General features: G+C 40.4%; 1 protein-coding gene across 2 annotated transcripts; it reads left to right on the plus strand.

The window, feature by feature from the left end:
• The first annotated feature begins 770 nt into the window (after positions 1 to 770).
• On the plus strand, positions 771 to 24,554 carry zgc:154058 (Transmembrane protein 150A-like). Of its 2 annotated transcripts, none has more exons than XM_056396004.1 (8): positions 771 to 1,112; positions 1,716 to 1,953; positions 5,671 to 5,718; positions 6,323 to 6,409; positions 7,580 to 7,647; positions 12,787 to 12,914; positions 19,899 to 20,076; positions 20,744 to 24,554. In XM_056396004.1, the coding sequence occupies exons 2-8, from the start codon at positions 1,889 to 1,891 to the stop codon at positions 20,995 to 20,997; spliced, it is 828 nt and encodes a 275-aa protein (XP_056251979.1). In that variant the 5' UTR covers positions 771 to 1,112; positions 1,716 to 1,888; the 3' UTR covers positions 20,998 to 24,554. The 2 variants fall into 2 exon arrangements, with proteins under 2 accessions (XP_056251979.1, XP_056251977.1); XM_056396002.1 differs by having other exon boundaries at positions 771 to 1,011.
• The last annotated feature ends 42 nt before the right edge of the window (positions 24,555 to 24,596 follow it).

Below are 24,596 nucleotides of genomic sequence, written 5' to 3' on the forward strand. Positions count from 1 at the left end.
ACACACAGGCATAGAGAGATATGAGGTTAAAACTCCAGGGGGCAGCAGAAACACACGGGCTTTAATTCTAAATCACACACACACACACACACACACACACACACACACACACACACACACACACACACAGGGAGAGAGAGGGAGAGAAGGAGAGAGGGGGGTATTCCTACACTCATTTAGTTTTCCTTTCTTTCCACCTTTATTTAGGTGATATCAAATATCAGTACGGTTGTACTGGTTGGCTGAGTCGCCTGACTTTACAGGGAGAGTAGAAAACGAGGCACCGCAACCAACTAGGAAAAGAAAACCCAATGAAGTAGAAGCGCCTGGTTATTTGTACCAAACATGCCGGAAGCGGTTTCAGATAAACCAAAACGCAGATATGGAGATCCCTCTCCCGCTTACAGTGATAAATTGCTTTAATTGAAAAGAGCTAGGCTACAAATTTAATGTCCAACAGGTTCGTCTTACACTAATAGACCCGAAACTTTGCGTTCAAAGTGCTTATGTTTGGAGCCATGATATGTTGTGTTTGTAACAGCTATTATTAAACCCCTCTGTACGTAGCAGTTTCATTATTTCTCCTCGCACCTTGAAACCAACCAGTTATTCTATAAAAACCACTGCGTTTAGCTTCGTTATTTTGCTTTAGACCACACCGACCCTCCCATCCGGTGCAAGTCTAAACATAAATGCAACGCACACTGCCACTATCGGTTTTGGGGGGGCGGAGCCAAACAGCTGGATTCTCTGGAGTGTCTCGTGGCGGCGATGCAACGAGACTGACTGCATGTGAGAGCAAGCCTCCCCACACGCCGATGCAAGTAGAAAACGGCTACCGGGACCTTGGCACAGAGAAGATAGGAACTGATAGACATTGAAAGGCTGCTCCGTGTCCCGGGAGTCCAGTGTGGAGTAGTTTTGGGGTTCCAGAGGTGTGGAGGACAGGTCGGCGTGCTCAAAATTTCACAAAAAACTGCCAAAACTTGGAAGCTAACATAGAGACACAAGGTGAGTAGCCGCAGTGTTACTCTTGATGCTGGTCGTCGCATCTAGCTGCAAACAAGAGGGAGAACAGCTGATACCTTGAAAAGGGATGTAGCTGATCTAACGTGAGTACACAAAATATGAGTAAACCTATGATACCTGTGATGTGTCTGTTATTATCAAGGCAGTCCATCACCCTTATGAAATCAACTAGTGTTTGGGAGAGTCAAGGTTCTTAAAACAACGTTGTCTTTTTCATAGCTGGAATAAAAATAACAACCAGTTCATCAGTCCAGGACAACATCAGTTTGAAGAGACAGACCAGCAGTATTGAAGCGTTGTTGTATTAGATTGCAGGTGTTTTGCACATTAAATTGCTGTGAACATCATATAACCCTGACTACAGATTGATTGATAATCAAATGATCGTTTTAGTCATGCCAACAACAACCAGCTTCTCATGTGTGAGGGTTTGAATTTTCTGTGTCAGATTTGATAGTAAACTGAATATTTTCGGGGGTTGGGTTATTGGTTGGATAAAACAAGCCATTTGAAGATGTCAGGTACAAATTGCAACTGGCATTTTCACTAATTTCATACATGACAGATTCAACAAAAATTTAAAAATAATTGTTAGTTGCATTTCTAGTATTACTTTAATGACTATTCTCTGATTATAAGTGAATGATCCTGACCTAACTCACTTCCATTCTACTCTCATTCACCAGCCAAAAGGACACATCTGTCCCGACGGTGTCCCATCTACCACTCTCCATCTTCAAGAACATGAATCAATGCAGATGTCAGTCACACTCAGTTAAATGTTAGTACTACTTGAGCAGATATCGCTCGGCTGGCCGAAGAGGAAAAAAAAGAAAGAGACTGTTCAAGGTGCTGAAGGATGTCTCTCTGGATGATACTGCCTGTTAGCCTCCCAGCTCTGACCATCACTGGGATATGGGTTGTGTAAGTGTTAAATTTCTATATATAACAGCACAAAATCAAATGCAAAGTACCTCTTCAAGTCAGCTGTGACCTGGTAATAAGTAGTGATGTTCAGTGCATTGTATTGTTGGCCACAAGATATACACTTATGTGTTTATTCACAGTGTTTATTTGAAATACTACCAGGCACAAAAAGAAACCACCTGATTTATTACATATAGCATTCTTGTTTTTTTCTCTGCATTTTCCACATTAACATCACGATGCATGTTAATGATGCATGATGCATCCATATGCAATTGTGTAATAAAGCACATTTGGCCCACTATAGCAATCTATATAAACCAGTTTACTGCTTAATAGACCCATAAAAACTGGTTTTACATGCACTTTTTCTGCCTGCATAACTATTGACCATTCACAGTCACATTTATAATGAATACAATGGAAAAAATAACGTAACAAGCGTCATGTCTGGATTTTTAGATCTGGATCTACTTTTTTTTAATCAAGTATCACAGTGAATATGACAAAAAATATATGGGATATAATCATAATTGTCCTTGAGTGCCAAGAAAGGCGCCTTTAAATAAAATGTATTATTATTATTATAATAAAACATAGAATGCACATACCCAGACCATATTCTAAAAATTACAACTCTGTTGTCTATAGTCACATACAAACATTTTGATACCTTAGCTTCTCTTGCTCCCAGGTGAGCAATACTGCATATTTACCCTGAATTCCTGGGAGCCATGGCAATTGCATGTGGATTAATTCTCTCCGGGAAGGATCTGGGATTATCACCCCTCTCTTAAAAGTGAGACGTGCAGGTTCGCAGTGTAGCTTAATTATCTGCAGTACAGTATCCGAGCAGATGTACGGCAGAGAAAAGAGTGAGTACCTCCTGGTTATGTCTGGGCTGACAGCTCTCCTCTATGCTCTGTTATTACTTTGGGAGGAGGAATGTAAACCCCAAGGGGAGAGAGACAGATGGCCCAATTCCAAACTGTCGTAGTCCTGTATTTAGGCTATGTGCTACATCTATGATGAGCTGCGTGGGGAGTAAGCAGTCTAATCAGATGCCAGAACTGACACCTTGCACACCACTTAGTGTTTGTGTACATGGCTGCCTTACAGTCCAATCAGGAGTGTGTATTCAGGTGTACAAGGGTTTGCAGAAACCTATACTGATTTGGAGAACATGCAGGTTAAATAAGTGCTAGTGTTGCACATTTATGTTTTGTTTTGGCATTTGATTCTGAGGTAGAAAATCTGAATTCAAATGCCAAATGCTGCCAACTTTGGGTCCCTTAAAACCCATTTCCTTCCTGTTACCTTGACAAGGGTGCCTTGTTTCTAAGAGCAGTCAAGGGTCTTTTTCCGGACTGGTGGAATGTCAGAGGATGTAACATGTTGCGCAACTCTCTCTTTCAGTGTGGGTGACTGGGTGGGAGTAAGGTAAATAGTGGAAGGGGGTTATTCGAGAGTGTAAGCAGAATTTTGACTCTGCATCTGGTGGCCATACCCAGAGTGCAAATGGTCTTTGTGAAGCCAGAGGACGGCTCAGACTTGTGCCCACCCAAGAGTCTTGGCTTTGATACTTTAGCTGATCTTCTATGAGTTGAGGAAAGTGTTTGAGTTTCAGTGTGGCTTTACCTTACCCTTTAAGTTGCACTTCTTGCTTTTAAATAGTTTCTAAGCACATTTTTCTTTTGCTTTAAAGTATTTTTGAATATATCAATGTATTAGGCTCTACAGCGACCAGCTAGAGAAGCAAATCCATTGCAAAATCCATTCACAGTCTATGCATCACACCCTTTCCTGTGGTTTCTTATATGTTATTTTTGCACAGCCGTTTCAATGTCTATACCAGTTTTTTTCCATGAAAGCCTTTCTTAAATGTTCTTTGTTGAATCCTGAATAGAGAAAACATGGTGTGTTCCACCTATATATTGCTCTGAGGCATGCAATTATAGTTTACAACCACTGTTGAGCTTTGATAGAGGTCTAATTATGTAAACAAACCTATTATTACTTAGCCTCCTCTGAGCAGAGAATGCAGTAGTGTAGTTTCACGTACAGTTAAAAAGACCATTTTATTTAGACGTTTCCCAGAGCTGCACTGCTGCTATTTTAGCTTTGGAAACTGACCAAATATATAAAAATACGCCTTAACATGAAAAATGCAACAACTTCAGCTCGCTATAGTTTCTTCTCCTATATTCTTTCTAATGAAGTCCCTAGGTAAATCTCTGCTCTTTGTATGTACGCTTCTTTTGTTTTCGTCAAGTTGGTGTCATTGTACTGTAGTTAATGGGCTCGGAGGTGTGGCGCAGGCAGCTTCTACCTGACGGCCATATTCCACTCATGCTGGTGCGTTTCCTCGGTGAATTATGCAAGAGCAGTGCTCTTCACAGACAACTTGTCTGGCTTGTATGACTTTCACATGGTGATTCACATCGCCTAATGCCGACCAATAACCAGCGGAGTGTTGCCTCCCTCCATAGCAGTCAGTCAATAGCAGACATGCATTTTACCGATCAAATGTAGAAAACCAGTTGAAAAGTAGTGACGTGTGAAAATGAGAAAGATGAGTCACAAACAGACACCCTAATATTTTTCTAACAGGGAGTTGTTCTTTTTCGATTGTTTATAATCAGGATTAAGTGGAAAGACTGGTTGTCATAGTAATGATTGAAGATGATAAATAATTTGACTTTTTGTTTGTAGGATTTGTGGTAGGTCTGTCTTAGTGTACAACACAATGCAAACAGATGATTGTATGATACCACATAACTGAATTTTAAACATAAGGTTTGATTGATGGCAAACATCTATATGTTTGTTTAATGGAGAGATAATAATAATAATAATTATTGGATTATTGTATATACCATATTATATAATTTCCTCTTTATATTAGTGAGTATTGAATTATTAAAGGGCTATAATAATCAAATGCTGTAGTAGATATCGCCGGTTACCTGTTGCCTTATTTTTCTTGTAGTTATGTTCCCCCAACAATAATATTACTGTAACCACATAACTGTTTTACACATTATATCACATTGACATATATACTTTCTTTCACACATGCATAAAATACCTTTTGCTTCCAGTGATTCTTGGCACAAAGCCTTTATGTCAATCACACACGTGTCTCTGTTCTAGTTATTAACAGGTGTGTGTGTGTGTTTCTTAATATGTCTCTGTTCTTCAAACGCTGGTTTGTGAGTATGATACTATCGGCCCTGGAAACATTCTTAATTGGCACTTAACCTCCCGCTGAACTACGACTGCTTTCAGGATGGATAGTCTCTGTGTCTGACTCCCTCTGTCTCTATGTGCCTGTCTGTCTTTCCATCTTTTTCTGGCAGCTGAATATGTTGCTTTGATCAGTGTGTGTGTTTGTGTGTCTGTATGAATAACGAGAGAATAATGCGACGGTCGCTTTTCCTGCCTGAGCCCCCTCCCCTTCCCCCTCTTAGATGTCCACCCAGAAATATGGTCATAAAAATGATCATGTGTAATTGTATCTAATGATTGAACAATATAAAAGCACTGTTTGGCATATACAGATACCTAAGGCTATTGACTATGTTTTCATTTGTTCTCCATACTGAGCAGTGTAACCAGCCATCATCTCATTTATGTTTATAATTTATATTATACATTTATATACTGAGTCAGTTTAACAGTATTACAGTACTAATCATACCCTCTTTCTTTTAGGTACGCCATGGCCCTGTACAACCAGCATGTCTGCCCTGTGGATAACTGGTATGTTGCTTAATCTACCCTGTGGCAATTTGTGTCATCATACCTCTGTTGACCCCTACACACTCAACAAAATCATGCCTTACAATCCCACTGTCATTGGATATTTCCCAATCTTTTTCTCTACAGGAAGCTATTACGTCTATTGATACGTTGATTAATGGTTATGTCACCTCAGAAATGTTTGAAAGACACGCCTCAATGAGCTCACAGACCAAAAGAACAAACTGTTAATGAGTTAATGAACACAGATGAACTGAACATTTGTTTTCTGTCAGTGAGTGGCTGACCGTGGGTTTGTTGCGGACAAGCTGTGGTTAATCTCTAGCAGCAGGGCTAGTATGTGATGACACAGTGGTTCTCTGCTACTTTGACTCACCATCCCTAAAAACAAAAGAAAGCCTGGTAGTGACTCCACATCATGGCACTGGAACAAAAAATTGTAATTGCTGTCAGTTTTCTGTGATCTAAACACTGAAACATTATATCACACATTAAATATTTTTTGGCAAGTGATTGTGCTCCATATGTGTATCTTTTGACACTGAACTTTGCACTACCTTGTTTTTGTGTGTGCGTGCGTGTTCATGCATGTTTGATGCTACAGGTTGTACAACCAGTCATGTGAAGAGGAGCTTTATTTGCAGAGTGGGCCAACCTTGTGCTGCACACTAGACAATGTACCTCTCATCAGGTCAGTGAGACTCCTACCCTGAATCCGACCCTTCCTCTCCTCTGTCTGTCCCTCTGTCTCTTCTCTGTCTCTTTGTTTGTAGTTTCTGACTGGTGATTAAAAACAGGAACACTGCCCCATTGTTGTTATGTGACCCCTGTCGGCACATTGTTGGTAAAAAAGTAAGGGAGCTTCAAGGAGACAGTTCTCCTGAGTGTGTAACTGTGTGTGTGCATTCTGAAAATAACTCGGGGCTGAAATATCCTGCTGCCACCGTGGCAGTTCAGAGGCAAAGCACGAGCCTGCTCCTGACCTTGTAAACACACACACAGAGGAGTTGGCTCAGTTGGGAGGAAAGACACTCCCGCCGTTTTGTTTAGCTTTTTGGCCCACATCAAAGGCAAGTTGCAGAGTAAATACTGTGGTTTGTATAATGAATCTGGAAAAAATCTTAAAAAAATATAGATAAGTCACTGCTTATGTTTCTGTCTAAATGCAGATGTCATTTAATGAGCTTGATAATCTGCCCAGAAATATTGAACTATATGTGCAACTACAGATAAACAGAAAAACTGAGACATGTCTGAATGTGTCTTTCCAAATGCAGTGCTGCTGCTGAAGTAGTGAATGTGGACGAGACGCGCGTCTTTCAGGCATATTACTCATAGTGTTGTAATCAATGAGTAATTGATAAAATAAATAAAAAAATATGACTAAACCAACATCAGATTCCATTAAAGTGACTAAAAATACCAAATAATTATTTAAAAATCATGACTGCAAGTCGACTGAATTTTACGTTTTCATCTATGTGCTGAAGAATGTGTGTGTGTGACTGCAGTCAGCTGAGAAGACTTTGTAGGCAGCTGGAGCTCTGCACAGACAGTCTGTGTTGACTGTCTCCAGCCTTCCCCTCCTACAAGTGTTTCCCATTCCTCGAACAGAGGCAGTATGCAGTAGGTGAAAAGTCAAAAGGCTTCATGATGGGATGTGAGAGAAGCGTGGTTCTACCCCCCCCCTAGCCATCCCACCACCCCCCCTCATTGCATGAGCACAAATGCATCTCTAACGACTTGCAATATTTCACATTGCACAATGTGGGAGGGGAATTAGAGGATCTGTTGCTGTGTAGTGTGCGTAGGTTGATTCACAGTAATTCTCTGATTTATTCCTGTGTACACTTTCTTGCAGTAAATGTGGGACTCTTCCCCCTGAGAGCTGCTTCTTCAGCCTTATCTGCAGCACAGGCTCATTCATGGGTAAGGCATCATGTGCACACGCATTCAATACACACATACACACACACACACACAATGTCACAATCCGTAATTGACCAACTTCCCTTTCACTATCACTGATAGTTTCCTGTGTAAGTTAAGTAGTCAGAGAGTCAGAGGTTCAACTCAAAAGTATCTTATTTATCCGTTTATATGCTGATTATTTTCTTGATTAATAATTTTGTCCATAAAATATCACAAAATAGTGAAAAATGTCCTTCACAGGTTCTCAGAGACCAAGGTTAAATCTTCACATTGAACAGTCCAAAACCCAGTTCTCACATTTCAAATTTGGAACCAGCAACAGTTGCCTTTTTTTCATTCAAAATTTTATTAAAAAAATAAGTTGATGATGAATTTTCTGTTGCCCAACTAATGGTTTCAGTTGTACTTAATGTACAAAATACCTTTTTATAGAATCAATAGTTAAATTCAGTTAAATGAGTATATAAACATATGACTGATGAATAAAAAAGAAGGCACCACTTTCACTTTCTTCCATAAGATATTAGTCAATGTCAGCAATTGTTTAGAGATCAGTTTCCTGTGTAGTTGTTTTTATCAACTGTTTTACTTATGTTATGTAATGTGAGTTTCATTGCCCTTAGAAAAGTGCTGGTTCCTTTCAGAACATATGACCACACTAACCATGAGCCAGTGAAAAGCTTGCATGTGTTGAAACTGAATGTAAGGAGAGAATGAACCAGGAGAACATGCATGATATAAAAAAAGAAAAAGGAATGAGCTCCTGTGTGCTGGTCTGTATGTTTTTTGTGAGTCTACACGTGCTGTTCCCTGTGTTAACTCGTGGTCCTGACTACCCTGATGTAGTTAATGTTTCCCAGCTGTGCCTTAGACACGTTCAGTGTGTGTGTGTGTGTGTGTGTGTGTGTGTGTGTGTGTGTGTGTGTGTGTGTGTGTGTGTGTGTGTGTGTGTGTGTGTGTGTGTGTGTGTGTGTGTGTGTGTGTGTGTGTGTGTGTGTGTGTGTGTGTGTGTAAAGCCAGGGAGAGGTTTCTTTGCTTTGTTATTCTTTTCATTAGGATCCTCTCCCTGCTTTCAGTAGCTATTTAAGGCCCGTCTGTCTCGCTGTCTGATTGGCCGAGTCTCTCTCCGTTGCCTGACACATCTGAGAGGGAGGCAGAGAGAAATATATGATGAGATAACGATGTAAATGCAAAAATAACTTACAACATTGAAAGCTGTATGCTTTGTGCTGCTTAGATCAGAATTACAGCTTTGGTCTTTGCCTGCGACAAGTTCATGTATGTATTTATGTATTTGTAGAGAGACTACACATTGTAATACTGAGCTTGACAGATCGTGGTATGGAACAGACTGTTGCAGCTCATTGTTGGAGTCAGCTCAGGCAGCAGTGAAAGTCCAGCATGTTTTACCAGCTCTGTTAGACAGCTCTGAATCACAGTAGTCAGTCTGATGACCTTATGTACATACACGAATAGTTGTAAGAGAAGGAGAGGTAGACGATACAAAATCATACAAAAATTCAGACAAATCAGTTCAGAAAATATTATGTTATGCAACCAAACAATAAAACAGCCAAACAATGTGGCCTCTCACGGTCAAAAGCCCAACAACAACAAAACAATATTACAGATTTCCTGTCTCCTCTGTTGACTCCATTGCTCATCCATGATGACAGTTCATGTCTGACTCAGTTTAGATCTGTTGTAACCTTCAAGTGAGCCATGTTTATGCACACAGCTGTCCTGGCCCACTACTCCTTGCATAATATGTCTGCAATTTAACTGTATAACTGGGCTCTGTTTTAACTGTCTAAAGTGTATGGGGCAATTGCATTTAGGGTGTCTCCATTACCACTTTTGCATGGTTCAAAGGGGTTGTAGTTAGTCTCTTAATTAATAATTGGAGTGTTTTGGGTGTAATATGCAATAAACTAATCAGAGTGCCATCCCCGATTCCCTTTAAAAGTCAGGCGTGCTTGCACCTTGGCAGATAGCTATTGCATCGTTTATGTCCAAGCGACATCCACTGCACCACTGACTTCAGACCAGGTTTTTATTGGTCAATTGCACAATCAATCAATTTCCGCTGCCTCAACATAACAATACGCCAAAATTAAGCCTGATCGTTCCTAATTTTAAGACCAGTACACCCATGGGTGCTTTGAAGGGTGCAAGTGTATTTGCTATTTAAACCAGGTGGGCACTGGATGGGAAAATGGCAACTGTGTTGGTCTTACACTAGCAAAGACAATTGCATTGCGCTTTGAGACAGGTGTAAGATAGGGTCCACTCTCTCTAAATTATTGCCCATGTCTGTTCTGCAATTTTTTGTTACTTAACCAGCGTTACCAGTATATCTGCAATAAGCTACTAGCGGCTCATATATTGGCCTGGCTGATTTGTTGGTCTAGCTTTAAACTGGATTACATAAAATTAGACATCAAATCAGATCTGTTGCAAAACATAAAGACTTGAAACACACTTGCTCCCAATCCATCAGTATTATGACAGTAATGTTAATATCAAAGCTGTTTGAACCGTATTTTTTGATGTAATCTGTTTACATAATGCATAGGATATTATCACTTAAAAGGTGATTGCAGTCAGTTCAAATAAATAACTACACTGTATTAATATTTGAGCTAAAGCTGCATCAACAGTACCTGCAGGTGGATCTGTGACCACCTCTGCAGGTGGTTTGAGTGCTTTAGTCTTCAGGTTGGATTGGCTGCATGAACAGCTGCCTCTCATCAGTGTTTATTTTTTCTTCACCATCCAATACAGTAGTGTATGTTGTATGTTAATACCAGTCGTAAAGCAAGTTATTATGGCTCTGCAAAAGTAGGTTAAGTTGATCTGGCATGTACTGGGTATTGTAAATAATCAGTGCTTAGCTTTTTAGCCTATTGATTTATGTCTTACTTTGTAGATTGTGCATGCTACAGTTGGCTCAGGGGTTCAATTCTATCTGGGATAACATGGACTCAATGACCTGTATATTACCTCAGAATTATTCTTCTCGTTTTATCCCAGTTCCCACCTTTCTGCCAGTGTACACACACAATGTTTCAAAGACAATACATGTATTCTTTCTCTGCATACCTCCTGTTGAAGAGAATGCAGCTGGGTGTTTGGGTTGAAATATATCCCCAGCAGGGTTTATTTAACTGTGAGGTGTAGTGTGGCTGATGTGACTTTTGTGGGAATATGCACTTGTGTGTGTACATGTGCTAGTTTTAGTGTTCAGCCATGTCTATGAAAGCAAAAGCAAGTCTGTGCTTATGACAGCAGGGTTGTGTATACGTTAGAGCATGTCCACGTTGTTGCAACGTGACTTCCGTGGTAGAGTAACACTGGTGTATGTACACCAATGTGTGAGTGCTTCCTCTCCCGGGCTTCTTTAGTCCAGAGAAAAGGAATAAGATTCGGAGAGGGCAGCTCTTTGGAAGGTGTCCAAAGCTGTGACACAAGCACGCCGTCTTTATGTAAACTTGTTCCTATTGTTGAACTGTCAGACAACAGCTTGTCCTGACCTTCTGAGGCCAGCTGTAGGTCAGCTATGCCGCTTACTCATCAAACATGTAACCCCTCATACTGAAAGATCCAGTGAACTCAGCATGGCATGCATCCTCAAAGAAATATGCCAGAAAACAGCCCACACAAATGTGCCTTTAGTGTGCACAGCATAAAAAAATAAATGTGGAAGAAATGTGGATTTGCCTCTGGAGAGCAATTGGGAAAATCCATGTCTTGAACCTTCAAGCCAAGCTTTCATCATCTTAGGTAAATGCCAGCATGTTCAAACATGCTCATTTGTTATGATGAAAACGTAATTTTCTTCCAACACTGTAGGAAAGATCCACAGCCAGCCAGTCTGCAGCGGAGACAGAGATGCCATACTCTAATTGAATAAACTGCAGTTGACTTTTTCGTCCCTTCAGTAACGCAGTATGTTCTGCATTAACAAAAAAAAAAAAAGACAAGATTGTTTCCGAGCCTGGAGACACTATTTGTTTTTCCATGATTGTAACTGTAATCACTTTGCCAAGATGAGGGAACAGAGGGCGGCTCACACAATCAAGAACATACACTCACTAGGTCGGGCTTGCGGATTTGAAGAAAAACAGTATTATTATATATTATATAATATGTATTACATTAGTTTCACAGAGACACCCTGTATACACTACATCTGTTGCTTTGCTCATGTGTATCTATGTGGTAATGTTTATCTGTATGGTTCCTGTTAATTGTGTACACACAAAAATATCAAAAACAAATGACTTGTTCTATTAACTTGAACTTCAGACAGTACCTTTAATAAACACCCTAGAATATTAAATGGTTAATATTTAATATTCAGGTTGTGGCCAGGTTATAAAATGTGTCTGGTCATTGAGATGCTGGCTTAGAGCCAGACAAGCCACAACACATTCAAACCCTAGCTAGTGGAGACAGAGCTTTACATTGTTAATTTTCTCTCCCCTCTGTCTCTTACACAGAGATGGCGACAGAGTTATCACAACAGTTAAGTCTCTGGGACATTGTATGAGTTTCAGGTCAACACTGGAGGGGTGCGTTATGCCCTCTTATTCTCTCAGCCTCCTCTTCTCCACTCACCCCCTCTGCCCTGCTTTCACCAATCCCAGTCAACCTTCGTCAAGCACCAGCCGTGAGGAGCTAACAAAGAGAAACCAAGCGGGGGTCAGCTCCTCGGTGCAACAACAATACCCCCAGTCACAGCCCATTAGCACATCAGCAGTCATCTGTCCTATGTACTGTATTCCGTTTCCCTTCGCCTTTTAATCTAATGCAAGACTCCAGACCAACCCCCACCCACGTATCGTTCTCACTTTCCCGCCATTTCCTCCCTCTCATATACCCACTTCTTAGGCAGAGCAATTTGACTTCATGTAATTCTCAATCAGCTTCCAAGGAATTCTTGTGTTTCTTGGCTAAATGAGGTATGCAAGTATTCGCATTAAATTGAACCCAGGCGCTGTGAAATAACCAGTGTGCATGCTACATTTCCAAGTACAAACTTAATGCTACCTTCTCTCCCTTTGCCTCAGCATTTCACTGTTTTACTGGTGCAACGATTTCAGTCTCTGTGTCTCTTTATGTCTCTTTCTGCAGTTATGGTGATTGTGCTGCTCCGATATGCCCACGTGATTGAGAAGCACCAAAACTGTGTTCTCAACACGGCGAGTCTCTCCACAGGCTGGATCTGTGCTGCTGGACTCATCATGGTGGGCAACTTCCAGGTATGATGTCACAGTTAATTACCCAGTAAAAAAGCGATAAAATACAATAACAAAATTTACATTTAATGACAAAAAAATCTAAGATAGCAATAGCAGAAAATAAAAGTACAATGAAAAAAAGTTGAATATAATTTTTCAAAAAATTGGTTTCAGTTTCTTCAGTGTGAGGATTTGTTGCTTTTTGTGGTCTTACATCATATCAAGTTGAATATATTTGGGTTTTGAACAGCTGATCAGCCAACACAGGACCTGTGATGGCATCACCTTGAGTTATACGATGTTATGATGGGCATTTTTCACAGTTTTTTCTGCTATTTTAAGCAGAATTATCAAAAATGAAACTAACAGTTAGCCGCAGCCATGAACAGAACTGCCTTTTACTGCAACATCTCAGTGTTCCTCGAAGATATTCAGGCCTGTGTTCATGACTTCTTTTGGCTTTTACTTTAATCTTCCTCTAATGACCCCTTCTCCTTGACCCTCTCCATACACACACACACACACACACACACACACACACACACACACACACACACACACACACGCGCGCATTGTATTTCTGAGTATATCTACATTAAGCTTTGTTGAAGTGTGTCTTGCTGCCTGTATAGATACAGTACTGCTCTTTCAGACAGTAAAGTGTTAAAACTTGTGAAGAAACCCAACCTGAATTCCTGCCCTGTAGATATTTGTTCTCCGGGAAAGAATTTCTTCAAGTTTAAATATTTGGAGCCCTGGCTGGACGCCTAGACCGTGTGTTTTTTTTTTTGAAGGAGGGAGAGGAGTTACGGGTAGCTTTAATGAGACATCCTTGGTATTTTAGCTGAGGTCTGTACACCTGTCCATTTCTCCCGCATCCGACACGTTGACTACGAGAAGTGACTGTTCACTTACCATCTAATATACCCCAGACCACAACATGTGTTGTGAGATTTTCAACGTTATTTGCTCCATCTGTGTTTTATCCGTGTAGACACAGTTTGGTTTCTGATGAAAGGCTGGATACTTGCCGTAATGTTTTGTTACTGTTGTGGTTTTGTCCTTCAACTTTTAAAACATTGTTAAACACTTGACTGCTGACAGGAAATATTACAAAAGCCGGAGAGGGAGAAGACATGTGACTTACATCGTACGCACACTGGCCCTCTTGACCACCAAAAGAAAAAACCCCTTCAGTTTTTGATATAAATTCTAAAATATATGCAGCTGTAAACATTTCTATTTTGAATGAAAACATGTTTCATTATAAAAATAGAATAATGTTACCTTGTGTGTATCCATTGTCATTGTTATATTAGCATGTTCTCACTAGAAAACTTTATGCAGAAATCAACAGTTTAAAGTTTTCAGTGCCTTTTGGTAAATGTGATGCTTTGATGCAGTTTATTCAACACTTGCCCCTATGACCTCTACTCTTGATTCATCTTCCTTTTATTTGTTTAGGCCTCAATTATGCTCCTTTGTCGATGTGCACACAGACAGCTATGGACACTACGGACTCATAGTTGTTCTTATTATACTTCTTTCTAGTCTGCTTGGGTTCTGCTTGCAGGAGTCCATGTGCAGTTGGAGCCCTTGTAAATTGGAGGAGACACAGACGCACACACAGAGCCTCGCATATACCCTCTAATGATAAACTTATGTCACACGGACCCTCGTGTACTTGTGGATGCTGAAAGTTTAGGAGGAGTAACTACAGAGATTTTCACTTTTCACTTTCATATATTTTTTATCCTGTGACATTGTCATATATAATTTATGATGTTGTCTGTGGTGGAAACACAAGTGGTAAGATGATGACTACATAGCCAGTGCTCCTTCATATGCGACTGTGCTGATTCTGTTCGTCAGGTGTGTTAGAGATGAGAAGGACACTTAACTAAACATCAATAACCTATGTATGAAGTTCACTGTTGTGATGAAAAAGAGGAAGAGTCCTACAGGAGTGTGGGGAACACATGTGCAGTGGCAGTTTATCTGAGAATGCACGAAAGTCGTCTTCACCTATTTCCCGTTTCTCCTCCGGGGCCTTTGCTCTGCAGATCTAGGAGGAATTTTATGGGAAGAGCCAAGGGGAAGTGAGTCATCAAGTCTGGCCATGCATGGAGCGGAGCTGGGCAGACAGGGTGTGTGTAGCAGAGGCCTCATCTATAACCAATCACAGGCCTGATCCTAGCCGCTTACTCACAGACTCACATCTCTTACAGTCGGGGACATTCCAGTGGGATGGAAATAGAGATGTTACTGATAGTGATTAAACTATGGAAACCACATGACAGAATAAAAATCCTGCTGCAAAATGAAGCACAGTTACAAATTCATAGGCTTGAAAACATGTGGACACAGCATCCGCAGGCAAATAAGCAAATTGGAATCAGAGGAGAAAAGGAAGCCGACACATCAAAGAGAGAAAGCACCAAAAACACAACACATGGAAACGTACTCTGGCAACTGCTTCAGTTTGTAGCTGCCTGTTACATAAGGCTTTGGCAGCACAGCTGTGGCGTGGCCACTGGGGCTTTTCCTGTCAGGTGGTCTGATGGTTTGGGCAGAGAAGCACTTAAATAGATGATCACTGCCACACAGAGGTCTGTGAGTGTGTCAGACGGTCAGAAAAGCTGGATGGATCGCTAAACACACACACACATTTACAGATGAGGCCCACTGTCAGAATACACCTACAGCAGGGCCTTGTTCCCTGGTTGATGGTGTCTTGATAATGTCACTCTGGACAATTATGCTGAGATATTGATCAAATATCTAAGTTTCAGATTCTGTTTAGTTTTGCTATATAATAGTAGAAGAGAATAGTTTCCCATCTGCGGAAATGCGCCTTTTCATTTTTTTGCCAGGAGATAGGTAAGACAATTGATGCCACTTTCATTTCTGTGCTTTCTATACAAAGCTACAGCCAGTAGCATAAAATGGAAATAGGGTGAAACTGCCAGTCTGGATCTGTCTAAAGGAAACAAAATCTTCCTATTAGCACCTCTAAAGCTCATTAATTAAAATGTTATGCCCCCAAGTGCAAAAGAGATGGGTTGTGGTTTTATGGGTCATGTCCCAGACTTTTTCTGAAAAATGCTGAACTGTTCCTCTGAGGGTTCTGGCATCAAAGTGTAAATTATGATGAACATATGTGACAGAAGAAATATCTTACAATGGGCGTTTTGTCTCAGAGGAGAAAGGATAAAAGTAAGAAAAGGGTAAATTTATGTAGTTTGTACGAACTGAACATTGCAGTTGCTGGTTTGTGAGCGTTCCTGTTAAAAAAGAAAACGGGTGGTCTTTAGTTGGTGAAAATATAAGATTGGATAAATGAAGTCCAATGCAATGTCTTGAATTTTACTGTCTTTAAATTGTCATGGGTAAAAGTTGAAAATTTGTAACATATGCGTTTTAATTTTTAATCCTTGCCTCTAAGAAGTCAAATGTATTAAAGGCTTTATATGCACAAACACTTTTTTTGTGCGTTGCCAAGCTGAAGGTCTGGCTTCAAGTGCATTTGCAATAGGTGGTGGTGGTGACACCTTTAGTTACAGATTTTGGCAGGCATTTGTTTCAGCAGGTGTGTTATAAACGGTTGGAAGTCAGTAGAGTTTCGCTTCAACTTATTTGGTTCTGTTTCCAGAAAGTGAGAATTGAAGCTGACAGAAAGCTGGATGTCATTTGGGCTTGTTCTTACATGTACAGTAAATCCACACCTTCCTTATCACCCTGCACACCTTTACCTTTCTGTATTACTATAATACAAAATAATCATTCAGAAACAGTTTTTAAATGCAGCACACAGTGAAAGTATTTACTGTAGGTGGTTTATCAATGAGGCATACACATATCCAAAGTCTCCTCAGTAAATGTGTGTGCAACACATCTACTTTTGTGACACACTCTCTTCTCTAGGGAGTGGGAGCTCTGCTGACTCCAACATCGAACACCATTACTATTCATGTATGCAGTGGAGCTGCTGGTCAGTGTCGGCCTGTAGGAACTGATTTATCAGGCCGATCTTGCTTAGTCATCAAGCTGCATTTTACATAAGGACCAGTACTGCTGAAGATCATGTCTGAGACCTTTAAGAATGACACTGAAGGAGAACAGTGCATTGATATTTGGCAGCAATTTCTTTTATTCATTTATTTGCACAATTAAAAGAAGTAACACAGAAAATAACAAAGATAAATTGCAATATTATCTGTTTTAGCTGTTTGACAAGGGATGCAGAAATGATGAGGAGTAGGATTACAGCAAACCAGCTGTAAACCCAGGCTTAATGAAGTTTTGACCCAATTTCTTGATAGATCTGCCAATTGGAAAACATTCATTAAAACTTAAGCTCACATAGCTTTTGATAAATTTCATAAAATAATTTTGATAAGCAGAATAAGCATTTTTTCCCTAATATACATCATCCCATGAAATACTGGCACATATATTTTTAGATTTGAAAATACTTTACTTGTTCATAATTCTTATGTGCATTATTTTCATGGGATGTTCAGCTCTAGTATAGGAAAAGGGGAAAATTATCTGACAGTTCTAAACATAAAAGCCCAGATTTCATTCCTTCACTTAAAGAGTTAGTTCAGATGCTGTCAATCAAAGTTGCTGAATTTTCTTTAACTCGTGTAGGTTTATGAATAAGAGGAAAAAATTAATTTGAATAAATAATGTTGAAGAAAATCCCCAGTAAGGATATCTATTTTTAAAGAGTTTTATATTAGTTTATCCTCATTGTTTATCAGGTCAAGAGAACTGGGCAAACTTTCATTAAAATCTTTGATACTAGAGTCAGGTGGGTGATAAAGAAAACCAACAATAACATTCTTTCCACCAGAGAGCTCAACCTCAGCCCTTCCTGAATTTAGAGAGAGATCATCCCTAATTTTAAATTCATAGTCACCCTGAATAAACAGAGATGCTCCGCCTCCAGATCTGTTCTCTCTTACACAGTCTACTGAATTATATTTAGGTAATTTAAAGATTTCTCTAGAGGTCTAGTTGAAAACGTGTTAGGAGGCATAGAAACACGTAAGTAATTGAAGTGAGTTGCATTGTAAAAACTACAGAGGTTAGAGGCATCAAAAAGAAAAATCAGTCTGGGTCAATATTTGCATTGTAAGAGTCAACTGTAGAAGGATGTGACAGGTGTCGGCACTTTTAGCTGTAGCAAATTTCCGCAGGGACACGTGAAGGAAGAGGCTCAGAGAGATGTCATTTCTGATGAACACATGTAGCGATAATGAGAGCAGCTCAGTCTTCTCCTCATCCTTATTCCCCTCCTTATGTCTCTCCTGTTCCTTTGTTGTTTCTTACTGCTTATGCTGCCAATGTCTTAACCCTCCCCCCTCACCTGTCTAACCCACAGTGTCTTGGCAGCACATGGTCCTGGCGTACTGTACAAGGTGGGAAAACATATATAAAGTAGAACAGCAAAGGTTTACTTGACCGCTTAATACATCTTTAATCCAGCAGGTAAGGTTTGCAATTAGTGACTGAATCTGGGACACTAGGCAGTACGTAAACACACACACACACACACACACACACACACACCCACACACCCACACAAACATAATAACTCACACACAACAGGTGAAAAAAATGTATATCACAATTTTCTAAAGCTTGTTTTTGTGTAAATATTGCAGATTTATTTTCAGTGGCTTGACTAATCAATTGTTTTAATCCTTATATGGATGTAACATCAGTTAAAACAAGAAGGTGCCAAAGCACCGATCTTGTGTGTGTGTGTGTGTGTGTGTGTGTGTGTGTGTGTGTGTTTGTGTTTGTGTTTGTGTTTGTGTTTGTGTTTGTGTTTGTGTTCGTGTGTGTTTGTGTGTTTTTCCATTACTGAATGGTGTGAGTAAGAGATTGGCAGTACTACAGCTCTCAGACCCCCACAATGCCATTTTAATTTAGTTACAGTACAGAGAAGTGGTGCAGTAGAAGACATTGAACTTGGTTGTTGTCATTTTCCTAAAGATGGTACTAAACTGAACAAGAATTACCACTGTGAACAAAAACCTGAGGGAAAACGTGTGAGGCCTAGCTGTGTTCTCTCCCATCTTCACTCACAGCTCTGGAGATCTGAGAAAAGACTCATATTGCTGTATATGCTTTTCATAATGAACTGTCTGGAAATCTTACTTTGTCACTTCAAGGATTAGCCTACTACACAAGAATGTTCAGTATGTATTAGCCGGGTCAATGGACAAATGGCTTAGAAGCCAAAACTAAATAACTTCTAGGCTGTTGCTCTAATGATCCCTAAGAATTATGCAGAGCAGAGGGACATTGTTTTCTGAGCACAACTTAACTATTTAGTGTTTGCCAAGAAATTTCATCATTTGTCTAAATTTGTCAATTCCACAGAGGTGTGTCCCTAGTTTTGGTTAATGCTCCACTGAATCTCTTATCTGTTCTGATCAGTACATTTGAGCTCTGTGAGTCTGGGTCTCTCTCTCTCTCTCTCTCTCTCTCTCTCTCTCTCTCTCTCTCTCTCTCTCTCTCTCTCTCTCTCTCTCTCTCTCTCTCTCTCTCTCTCTCTCTCTCTCTCTCTCTCTCTCTCTGTGTGTGTGTGTGGCTCCTGCAGTGGGAGCTGTAGTCACATGCTCCTGAGCAGCTCTTTTGTGTATTGTTTCTTATCGTTCTTGTGACCAGCAGGGAAAAGGAGGCGTTCTGTTGTGTCGCTTGCTGCTGTCGTTTCCTACATATCACCCTTTCCTTTTCACTTATTCTTCCTTGGCGCCTTACTAAAAGAAGTCTAAGAGGCTTCGAACAATGTGTTACACAACAATTGAGTAATCTTACCCAACAGCTTGATGCAGAAGCTGTCTGATGTTGCCCCCCTTTTGATCTATCCCACGTGGTGTTTTCTTTTCCTGTCAGCTGCTAAACTGCTGATTGTGAGTATTATCTTTTGACTTATCCATTTTAATGTAACCCCTCCTTCTCCCCCTGTCACCTCTCCTCCTATGACAGGTGGATAATGCCAAAGTTCTCCACTATGTCGGAGCGGGCATCGCCTTCCCCACTAGTATGCTGTTTGTGTGCCTGCAGTCAGCGCTGACTTACCGACTGGCCAAGACCCAGGGGGAGTACAACGTGGCCCACCTCCGGCTCTGCATGACCCTGCTGGCCTTTGTAGCCTTGGTGCTCAGTATCCTCACCAGCCGCTGACAGATGGCAGCCTTCGAGGCTGTCAAGTGCCTTAGAGTAGAGAGTAGTGCTGCCAGCCTGATAAAGGACGGAGACATCCCCTCTAGGTTATATCGCAACAACAGTTTCCCTGCAGAATTCACTGTCAAATCCTATCTTTTGTCTTTATGGGACATTCTTACAGCTATATACAGTATAAGAGCAGATTTAAAGATTCATATAGGGCATGTTGTCAAACAATTCGATTTTGTTTTCTGCATATTTGCTTTTTTTTGCTGAGACTTAGATGAAAAGATTTTTTGTCTTATGTCTGTATGCTAAATAATTAACACGGTATATCTTGTTTATTTAAGCAAGACAAAAACTGAAATTGAACCTAGCTGAACTTCACCAACACAATGCAGAGCCATCCAACAGTACACTGTGTTGACCAAGAAAATACATGATGGCACCAACTTCTTCTTTTCATTATCAGAAAATGCGCAATTCCTTATTCTGAGTTTTGAAATGATTGGATTGATATCGGAATTTTACAGTTTCTGTAAAAGCAAGGTTTGTCCTGAGGTCAGTCAGACACTGTCAGGCCAGTATCTACACATGAACAGCTCAGACTTCTGCTCAGGGCTTCGATTCTGCTTTGCTGTTGTGGTCCTTAACCATGTTTGCAGGTGGTGTGTTTTTCTGTCAGGAGAGCTTTGTCCTTCAACATGCGTCGGCCATCTTTGAATGGGTGTTCTGCGTCATCATCATGCTGTTTTACGGGACATTTGCCTTTGAGTTTGCCAGCATGTCAGGAGATACCATGGTGGTGCTGGCAAGAGGAGGGACCCTGGGACCTGCTGGGAGAGAACACAAGGTGGACGCACTGGGAGCACACTCACAGCCTCATCCACACCAGCCTGAAAACATGTCCATACTGTAGCCCGTCGGCACATCCTGATGCCACGCAGGTGGCTTGTTTATTCCTTTCAAACTCCGGTTGTAGAATGAGTTTAATTATTCATTTCCAGCCATGCTCCTCTGAAGCTTTGAAATGAACCAGGCCAGTGCAGCAGCCGTTCATGGCAGAGTGGATTCTACTGTTTCAGCCCCAGGGGCGTAGATCTGCCACCACAGTGGAGAGCTCAGCTTGTATTGAGCTTTGTGTCTCTAAAGAACTTGCGTTTTGCACGTTGCACAAAAGTGCGAAACCAAATTTTCTCCCAACTCTGTCCTGTCCTCGGTGACCAGCGGAGGACGGACTATTTTGTTAATCAGATCAAGAAAATGTGCTGTTCCGACCGAGATCCTGTAACCTGTCTCAATAAGTGGCCTTGGACCATTTCCACTTCAGGTGACTGCCGTGATGCTTTCATTGTAAAGCAGTGAAGGCTGCTGGACGGCCTGGCTGACAGTATTACAGTAGTGAGACAGAGGGAGAGAGAAGATGGTGTTGCGGTGTTGCTGTGGAACATAAGACTTAAGGGTTGTTTTCTCACAAGAGAACGGATGAATGCAATAAATTCAAAGAAGCAGTCAAATAGAAGAGTAAATGTTTCAGTCAGTACGTGAGATAGAACAGGCATTTTGCAATCATTTAAACCTACATTAAGCAATATTTTTGATATTAACAAATTATAATGTCAAAGAGACATTCATAGGACTGAAACCCCTGAGAATTAAAATCCTACTCCACATAGATCTTAGCTGCTTTTAGCTGACAGAAAGTCGACCATTTGGCAAGCAGAAGACCCAGATACTTTTCTCAGGAGCTGGTTAACCGAGGCTAAAAGGAAAGTGAATATTCGACTCTATTTTTCAGGTGGTCAACAGGATAATGTTGCTCTGTGTCTGCTGGATGTGTAAGTGGTTACAGGAGTTAAACATAACAACTTCTGTCAGTTTGTCTTGTGGTCAAAAATCACTTCACACAGCTTTAAAATACACACACTGACAACGCCACATATGCAAACCATTAGTACAAACCAAGTACAAATTTTATAGTATCCATGGCACCCACGTCCAGCACACATTGCCTTTTTGTGTGTGTGGATGCTTTGGATGATGCACCATATCATTATTTTAACTACACACAGAACATACAATAAATGTGGTGCCTCATAAACTTTATAACTGCGTCTTATTGTTAGGATCAATACACTATATCAACCTTAAACCTCAAATAGTATATGATTCAACTTCCTCTCTGTAGAGTTCTGCCAAAGAATAAAAAAGAGAGATGACACAGTGTCCAGAGGCCAAATACGTACCAGCTAATTCAACCCAGAGCACTGGGTTTATTGAGTTTAGTGACGAGGCATCACACGTGTTTTCAGGTCCTATCGTCAGAGGTCTGCATCTCATTATTCCCCAACAAGGAGGGGCAGGACATGTTCTTATTGCTTTACCTTCGTATTTTTTCTTTGACTCTCAGGATTCTCCACAGCATGTCCAGCTGCTGCAGCCGGACGAAAAGAAAAGGAATGATTTGTTATGTAAGACATAACTGAGATGAACTGTCCTGCCTCTGTGTTACTGTACAGGAGTACGTGCCAAGTATCAGTCTGCCTGTGGCATCAGTGCTAAAACACAAAAGGCCTTAACTTGTCATCTTTCCCTGAGTTTAGCTGTGATTATGATAAATGAAAGCAATAAGATGGAGACACAGGGTCAGTTTGCGGAGGAGCAGGGACAGAAGGTTGCATGAACAGCTGCGAGTGCCAGGAATACCAAAGCAGATATTTGGCACTACGGATTCATTGAGTGAAAAATGCTCCCTGCTAGAACCTAAACTGACTTGATATTTTGACATCTGTCAGAGCAGTATGGCTTCATGGTTTGGTATCTCTGACATTCTTTGACTTCCTCTTTTTCTGACATTCTGTGCTGTGTCGTAACACAGTTACTGTTTATATTTTTGATTTGCAACAGCTCAGTGTAATATTAACACAGTTTTTTTTTTTTTTTTTAATTTCTGGTGGCAAAATCAGAGCAAGCGGACGGTTTACAGCAGTAATAGTCTCGTTAGTTGGCCTTCACACCATGAAAATATCACTTTCTCATACCACAACTGGCCACATGCTGGGCAGTGGTTTTGTTAGTGCCAGTATTTTGAGTGCAAGAACTCTAAAAAGAGCTCATTCTTCACACATAGTTTCACAATCTGTCACAGAAGGACTGAAATGTAGTAATTCACTCTCAGACTGAATGTATGATTGAACTGGAAAAGCTGGTGCATGCTGCTCTGTGGAATGAGCTGGAAGGTCGACACAGCACCAGCTGCACCACTGATCACCTGCTTCTCTCTGCTGGTCAAACTGCTCATTGCATGTGAGTTTGTGTTGGGATCAGAGCTGTAATGTTGTAGTTCAGCTCACAGGAGGTATTGTTTTCTACTTGAAAAATTAAACATTTTTGTATCCACAGACGGGAATTAATTCAGTTGGCTACAGGTTTAGGTCAAATCTGCTTTTTTTTTTTTTTTTTTTACTTCTGCATTTACTAAGAACATGGGACTGCTGTAGTAGCAAGTAATGAAGAGCACTTGAACTCCAGCTTGCGGTTCTGGCTTTAGTGCAGCTGTGTTCTTCAGATTGTTCTACCTGGCATCACTGTCTGCCTGGCTGTGTGACCGTACACTTCTTTTACAATATGCATTCTTCTAACAAATCACAGGATTTGATGTATTTTTAAATGTTAATCCAAATGATGGTGCTGCTCATGCTGCTCTAGCAAGATACATCTTGACATTGACTAAAAGTTTTGAATTTACTTTACAGTTTATGCATGTTAGAAATCTATGCATAATGTTCCTGGTCAACACTACAAACCACAATTTAAAACATTTCTCTTGCGTCGCCTGCTTGGCCTCATTTGCATTTAATTTCTGTCCTCTTTTTCCTCGTTTACTGATCTGTCTGATCTTTGCACTCAGGAAAATGTTACAACACCAGCTGCGTTGTTTGATTCAAAGCAGAATGAACTGTTTGCTTCTGCCTTCTGTTGTCTTTGTTTCAATGGAATTCGTTTTATGTTCATGAGGATTTGTCGTGTATATTTGTTTTGTGTAGTGTAGGCGCAACTGCTATCTCACAGTTGCAGTACTGATGGTTAGCCCTGATATAATAGATTATTTTTGTTAATCAAGACTCTGTAAAGCTTAAATATAAAAATTCCGGTATAGTTAGCTTGTGAGAATGCTTATGCTGCTCACGGAAAACGTGGTTAAATATCTGCAAGAAGAAAGTAGTTTACTCATGCAGTCAGTAGATGATTGGTGAGAGCATTCTGATAAACTAACTAGCATCTCCTCACAAAAATCTGTTACTGGATACCCAATCCTCTGTTAAAATGCAAAATGCTCCCTATGTGCCTTATGTATAATTTTGATAATGAAAACCAAAGAGGTTTAGGTTGTAAATTCTATTTTGATGAAAAGTCATATGATTGTATACATATGCCTTAATGTTCAAAAAAATAAAAATAAAGGTTAAAAAAGTTGTTCATAATTTGCTTCATTTAAGCTGCATCCAAATGGTAAAA

Source organism: Seriola aureovittata, chromosome 14 (genome assembly GCF_021018895.1).
Source record: "Seriola aureovittata isolate HTS-2021-v1 ecotype China chromosome 14, ASM2101889v1, whole genome shotgun sequence".
Lineage (NCBI taxonomy): Eukaryota > Metazoa > Chordata > Actinopteri > Carangiformes > Carangidae > Seriola > Seriola aureovittata.